Below are 6,969 nucleotides of genomic sequence, written 5' to 3'. Positions count from 1 at the left end.
CAGCTGAGCCGACCACCGCCGCGACCGCACCGCGGACCACAAGCCGTGACCAGAGGGGGTGATAACATCGCGCGCTCGTGGTCCTCTGGCGTAGGGGGGGGGGGGGCGAGTCCCAGAAGCAGCAAACCCCTCCGCAGTGCTGGTGCACCACTCCTGTGTGGCAGAAGACACGCGCCCGTACTCGTGATGGGGAACCAAAACTCGAACAAATGGCGGCGTTGAGCAGAAAGACAAAATGATGAACTTGTTCCTTCATCCGGTTTTCTTCGTCGCGATCCTTACCACAATTCAAAATATATGCACATAAGCTCCCTCGGACCCACACACATCTGGCAATTTACGTAGAATGCTGTACATTTGAATCGAATACTCGGACGCAAGCGCCGGTTACAATCATGATGACACAATACAAGCGAACAGTGAATTAAAAATGAATGCAGAAACCGATCAGACTGGCCAGCACTGGTCTGGTTTGGTCTGATCAGCTCTGGTCTGATCTGGTCCGGTCCGGTCTAGTCCGGTCCGGTCCGGTCCGGTCCCGGTCCGGTCCGGTCCGGTCCGGTCCGGTCCGGTCCGATCTGGTCTGGCTGGCCTGGTCTGGTCAACTCCGGTCTGGTGGTCTAGTCAGACCAGTCAGCTCTGGCCTGTGCCCGACACCCGAGCCTCCCTGATACATGTCGCCGGCGTCACAGATTCTGCCAAACGCCGGCAGATGGCCGTCGGTGGCTGGTCCTGTACGACTTCGGCCCAGCCCAGCTCCGGCCAGCCACCTCAGCTCACTGGCTTCCACTCAGCTGAGGCCCGAACCCGACGCGCCTCCCGACGGCGACCTGCTCGTCTAATCTGCGCTCCGCGGGGCGGCAGGGCATCCGCGTGGTAACGTCCCCTGCTCAGTGTTGGTGATTGGTCTCGGGGGGGGGGGGGGGGGGCAGGGGCGGCAATGCGACAAGCTTAACAAAGCGGTCCCTGCAGCGCCAATTACAGTGGGTATCCTTTCCGCCGAACTGAAAATGGTTGGAGGATGGGGCTCCCCGGGATCAGCACCCCGGAAAAGGACACCATCCAGCCCCTCACCCCCCCCCCCTCACCCACGTGAGCCCCTGCTAACAGCTTTGCCATGAAGAAAACAGACTCATCAGGTATCTGTCATCACTCAACAGTCACGCTCATCCAGAAGTGTTGGCAGCTTGTGCTGCTCCACATCCTTAGTACAAACCGCATAACCACAGGTTGAGACCCAGCCCAAAGGCACGTCCAGAAATCCGAGAAGGTCCAAAGCACAGGTTAATCCGCCGGAGCCTCTATGCCCGACCGCCACAATAGCCGAGGCTCGACTTTTTTGGCGAGCGAGACGCCTAAGCTCCGCGTATTCACTGGACAGGTGCGAGTGAGCTAAAATCGCACCTTGTTTCACCCGAGTTGTCCCAGTCATCAACAGATGTTAAAACCATACACCTAGGCGTGTAATTTGATTGTCGTTCACCTGCAATGCCACATAGCATGAGACTTTAACATTGTCAGTCGCACAAGTCTCAGGTCTGAGAATGTGGCACCAGCCCGAGTGCCACGCCCTACGGCATGTTCACCTTGTCCAGGTCGATCTCGAGGGCGCGGAACCACTTGCCGATGAAGCAGATGACGGGCCTGCCAAAGCGGTCCTTGCCCGTCTGGTACAGGCATCCGATGCCCGAGATCTCCGACAGGTCTTCTGTGCGCGCCCGCCGCAAGAGGCGCTCGTATCTGCAGACGAAATGTTATAGATGGCGCCACTAGTTACCAGGAACAGCTCTACTGCGGCGCCACTGCTTCCCACGAGTTTCGAAGTGGGTCGAAAAACTGATCTGAAAACACTGTCCGGGATACAAGCTTTACCGGCGCCCTAGCCATGATTTCAACCAGAATGAGCCAAATCGGAGCACAGACCATTTCAGCCAAGGAGGCAGGAGACCATTTCACAGACACAGGCACAGGAGACCATTTCACTTGACAGCCACAGGGCACTGCTTTATTTGGGACCTTTATAGACTCGGAACCCATTTGATGTCTCCAGAGCCAATCTATGATGTTTTAGAAGTCCTTCGGATGTATAAAACTGTCAAAAACTACTAAGGCCATCAGCTCTGCGGGGCCCTGCCGCCTCAAGAGGGAGATGGGGAAAGAGACTGATCCCAAAAAGCCCTACCATTGTCGACAACACTTATGCTGTTGCGTTTGAACCTGTATTGATAATTGTAGCGCGTGCACCTACTCGCCATGGGTAAGACAAAATATCTTGAAAAATATCTAGCGAATACGGGACTAAAAGTGGTAGGGCCTGTCGTACACATGCGGGCAAAATAAACACAAAGTTAGAACACAACTCTGTCAAAGCCAACGGGATTATGCCAGCACTCTTTGGAGCGGCCAGCTTGCGTGCGATTCCAGCACGCCTGAGCCAATCATGACCAGCCACGAGACACAGGTCAGCTGGGAACAGCTGTCACATTGTCAACCCCAGCGTTGGCGCGCCTGCTCTGCGGGCGTACCGACCGCCCACAGCACACTGCCGCGTCTTAAAAGAACTGCAGATCGGGACCAGATGCGTCATAGGGGGCGCTCTCCGGCCGCCAAAGCGCCCGAAACAGCGCCCGCAGAGCCCAGTCGGTCGGCTCACCGCTCGCGCTTGCAGAGCTGCTGCGAGATGGCAAAGTTGGAGGCGCTGCCGGCCGGCCCCGTGCCGAGCAGGCGCTGCCGGTCGACGTCGTCCTCCATCTGGGAGAAGTCGCGCAGGTCGGCTGCCAGCCGCGCCGGCAGCTCGCCGCGGTGCTCGCCCGAGTGCTGCAGACCTGCCGCCACCGGGGAGCCGTCAACGAGAGGCGGCACACGGCGGCGCACCGCCGCCAGACGCGTCTCGTGGGTCGGGACGGCGATGGGGAGGCAGCGAGCGGGCGGCGGCGCGACATCCGAAGTCGTCGTTGTCGGCGCGAAACGCTGAGCCCGGCTGACCACCGGGCGTGACCTGAGGGCTCTGAGGGCGCGATCTGAGGGCTCTGAGGGCGTGACCTGAGGGCTCTGAGGGCGTGATCTGAGGGCTCTGAGGGCGTGATCTGAGGGCGCTGAGGGCGTGACCTGAGGGCTCTGAGGGCGTGATCTGAGGGCGTGATCTGAGGGCGTGATCTGAGGGCTCTGAGGGCGTGATCTGAGGGCTCGAGGGCGTGATCTGAGGGCGTGATCTGAGGGCGTGATCTGAGGGCTCTGAGGGCGTGATCTGAGGGCTCTGAGGGCGTGATCTGAGGGCTCTGAGGGCGTGATCTGAGGGCTCTGAGGGCGTGATCTGAGGGCGTGATCTGAGGGCGTGATCTGAGGGCTCTGAGGGCGTGATCTGAGGGCTCTGAGGCGTGATATGAGGGCGTGATCTGAGGGCGTGATCTGAGGGCTCTGAGGGCGTGATCTGAGGGCTCTGAGGGCGTGATCTGAGGGCTCTGAGGGCGTGATCTGAGGGCTCTGAGGGCGTGATCTGAGGGCTCTGAGGGCGTGATCTGAGGGCGTGATCTGAGGGCTCTGAGGGCGTGATCTGAGGGCTCTGAGGGCGTGATCTGAGGGCGTTGATCTGAGGGCTCTGAGGGCGCGATCTGAGGGCTCTGAGGGCGTGATCTGAGGGCTCTGAGGGCGTGATCTGAGGGGGTGGTCGGAGGGCGTAATCTCAGGACGTGATCTGAGGGCGTGGTCTGAGGGGGTGGTCGGAGGGCGTAATCTCAGGACGTGATCTGAGGGCGTGGTCTGAGGGGGTGGTCGGAGGGCGTAATCTCAGGACGTGATCTAACGGCGTGATCTTTCTCACAGGTCGACTGACTAAACCTTCGCTCAGGGCTCCGGCCCCGGCCAGCTGGCTGTTCGCCCGCCCCTGAGCGCACCCCTGCTGCTCCCGCCCCTGGATGCACCCCTGCTGCTCCCGCCCCTGGATGCACCCCTGCTGCTCCCGCCCCTGGGCGCACCCCTGCTGCTCCCGCCCCTGAGCGCACCCCTGCTGCTCCCGCCCCTGGATGCACCCCTGCTGCTCCCGCCCCTGGGCGCACCCCTGCTGCTCCCGCCCCTGGGTGCACCCCCGCTGCTCCCGCCCCTGGGTGCACCCCTGCTGCTCCTGCCCCTGGGCGCACCCTTGCTGCTCCCGCCCCTGGGTGCACCCCCGCTGCTCCCGCCCCTGGGTGCACCCCTGCTGCTCCCGCCCCTGGGTGCACCCCTGCTGCTCCCGCCCCTGGGTGCACCCCTGCTGCTCCCGCCCCTGGATGCACCCCTACTGCTCCCGCCCCTGGGCGCACCCCTGCCGCTCCCGCCCCTGGGTGCACCCCCGCTGCTCCCGCCCCTGGGTGCACCCCTGCTGCTCCCGCCCCTGGGCGCACCCCTGCTGTTCCCGCCCCTGGGCGCACCCCTGCTGTTCCCGCCCCTGGGTGCACCCCGCTGCTCCCGCCCCTGGGTGCACCCCTGCTGCTCCCGCCCCTGGGTGCACCCCTGCTGCTCCCGCCCCTGGGCGCACCCCTGCTGCTCCCGCCCCTAGGCGCACCCCTACTGCTCCCGCCATGCCGAACGGCTCCTCCTGCGCGCCGTGCACACCGCGTCACGCTTTGGTTCCCCACCAGGCCGCTCCGGAGGCCGCGACGTGCCTGCAGCGACGGTGGACGCCTTTCCGCCAGCGCCGGACAGGTGGGAGGCCGGAGCACCACAGCGCCAGGTGGCGCTGGACGGCCGGCTGTCACCGTCCCAACACCGACGCGGCGCTCTGTGTGCTCTCGGGGCAGCTGTCCTAGTGTCCGCGTCGCCAATGACAGAACGAGTGGAAGGGACATTCAAGGCCAGAGCTAGTTCAGTTTGACTTTCAGGATTCGTCATCACCAGTGAATTATCCGTGAGTTACACTAATGCCTATGGGAGCGCCAAGATGAAAATGAGTCCCCGAGTCCAACAAAAGCTGCGCCGGTGTCCGGCCGGAGCTTTTTTCAATTGCCCCTTCTCACTTCGCACATGCCGCCACAAACAGCCACACCGGCCAGCGTTCCTCCCGGCAGAGCGCCCTGCATGTCGACACCCTGGGCCCGTCGGCGGTGGCCGGCCCCGTGACGTCACCAGCCCGGCAGTACCGGGGCCGCCCGGCCTACAGCAGCGGCTCCCTGGACCACGACACAGAGCTGTTCCGCTGGCAGAGCGACTGCCATCGCCCTGAGTTAGGCCACGCGAGGCACCACGTGACCGGCGGGGGCACCCATGGGAGATGGCCTTCGCATCAGGGTGTGCACTGCGCTGCGGCCGATCCAGCCACGTGACCTTTCGAGTCGCTGGGACTGCGGTGGGCGCCGCGCAAGCCCAGCACCGATGCAGAGCACAGAGAGCACGGATGGAGCGCGCGCTGTGACGTGGGACTACGAGACCTGCGGAGGTTGCGCGAGTCTCATAGCTGAACGCTGAGGCGGTTTTGCAGCATGCATGGGAAAAGTCGCCACTGTAAGATCCGGCATCGCAGAGCGACGATAACGGTCTCATGTGGCGACAGTCTCGTGACCTTCAATCCCACCGCGAGATCTCGTCCCTCCTGTTCTTCGTCTCTGGTGAAGACACGACACAGCTCATCCCGCTCGTCATGAGGACGGTGCCGATGACGCGACGGGCCGTGACCTTGGCCTGCGCGGTACGGGGTCCGACGGACGCCAGACACGGCCAGGGTGAGTGGGAGCGACGGGTGATAAGATGGGGTGATAACCACCCACGCCAAGTCCGGATACAGGCCGTTGGAGCGGGCGGCGCAATCACCTTCCCTCCCCCGTCGTTCACCACCGGGACGGTCATTCCGTGCCAAACGTCACCGGTGCGGAGGGTCCCGGTTCGAATCCCGCCCAGGGCACATATTTCAACCCCGCAACAGCCAGTCCCAGAGGCTGCCTCTCTCATGACCACAACGGACGCACTCGGAGGTCAACAATCTGACACGCCTGACCCGTCCCGAGGTGACGAACAGCTCGACGGCGGCGTGTTTGACTAATAACAGCGACGACCAGGGTCAGGAACTGAGAGCTTCAACCGAGCGTATGTGCAGCTTATGCCGACTGTTCGTGCGAAAGAGTCCGTTAGTATTCCGAAGGGCCATCGACTTGAGACGTTAGAAGGGAAGAGTCTCTATTAGCCAAAGAGTTGCAAGGCAAGGGTGAGAGAGGGGCTCGCGGCTCGCGTCGAGCCGCGCCGTCGGAACCTGAACATGGACTGCTCGGCAGGGACCGTGCGTCCCCGCCCGCTTGCCCCCATAAACCCAAGTGGCCCACATATGGGTTCCAGATGGTGGGGACCAATCGGCAGAGGGGCCGTTCACGCCCTCGCGGAGACGCCGCCGCCGCGTCGGCAGCGACGGCCCGTTTGCTCGCTAACACCGACTGTCCTTACTTAACTTAATGCCGGCTAAGCTAAGCTTACTGAATTCACCAGCTGAACCTTCACTTAATAACCCATCCCGGCTGAAACTGGGAGGCGGGGTTGCGTCGCTCCCCAGAGGTCAGGCCCATCGCGCCGCGCGCGCCGACACCGCTGGCTGTTCCCGGGCGGCAGCGGTCGGCGGGGTCGGCGGGGCCGGCGGGGCCCACGCCGGCCGACTGCCGACTGCTCGTTATCCCGCCACCGCGGCGCGTGCCGACACAGCTGCGACGGCCATTAGCGCCGCCTGTTGTCCCGCCGCTCGTGCACGGAATGTGACGGTGCAGTGGGGACGCGCCGCCGGAAATGGCTGCGTGAATTGCGAGCGGGGTGGCCGAGCGGCCTTTGTGGCCTCCGGCGGGGTATGTTCGTGCGCTGACGGCGATGCGATGTGACCTTGACGCCGCATTGTTTACCGGGCGCAGGAACTGCCTAAAGTAACGTGATGGTGGCCTTAAATTGCTGCAGACATGACGAAATCGACCACGCCGGGTGTTGTACTTCAGCAGTGCGAATTTACATTTGAAACGTGTACGT

The 6,969-nt window shown here is 62.9% G+C and overlaps 1 protein-coding gene across 1 annotated transcript in view; it reads right to left on the bottom strand.

Annotated features, from left to right (window-relative positions):
* Positions 1 to 1,571: 1,571 nt before the first annotated feature.
* LOC119095166 (protein GDAP2 homolog) overlaps positions 1,572 to 6,969 on the bottom strand; it is a 36,216-nt gene continuing 30,818 nt past the window's right edge. The window contains exons 8-9 of the mRNA XM_037218045.1: positions 2,654 to 2,825; positions 1,572 to 1,740 (exon numbers count right to left, since the gene is read on the bottom strand). Coding sequence (XP_037073940.1) covers positions 1,572 to 1,740; positions 2,654 to 2,825 — 341 coding nt within the window. The remainder of the gene's footprint in view (positions 1,741 to 2,653; positions 2,826 to 6,969) is intronic.

The sequence above is a fragment of the Pollicipes pollicipes genome, unplaced genomic scaffold, assembly GCF_011947565.3.
Source record: "Pollicipes pollicipes isolate AB1234 unplaced genomic scaffold, Ppol_2.1 Scaffold_4219;HRSCAF=4965_pilon_pilon_pilon, whole genome shotgun sequence".
Taxonomy (NCBI): Eukaryota; Metazoa; Arthropoda; class Thecostraca; order Pollicipedomorpha; family Pollicipedidae; genus Pollicipes; species Pollicipes pollicipes.
The sequence above is the reverse complement of the archived record's forward strand: the minus strand, read 5'-3'. Positions and strand labels throughout refer to the sequence as shown.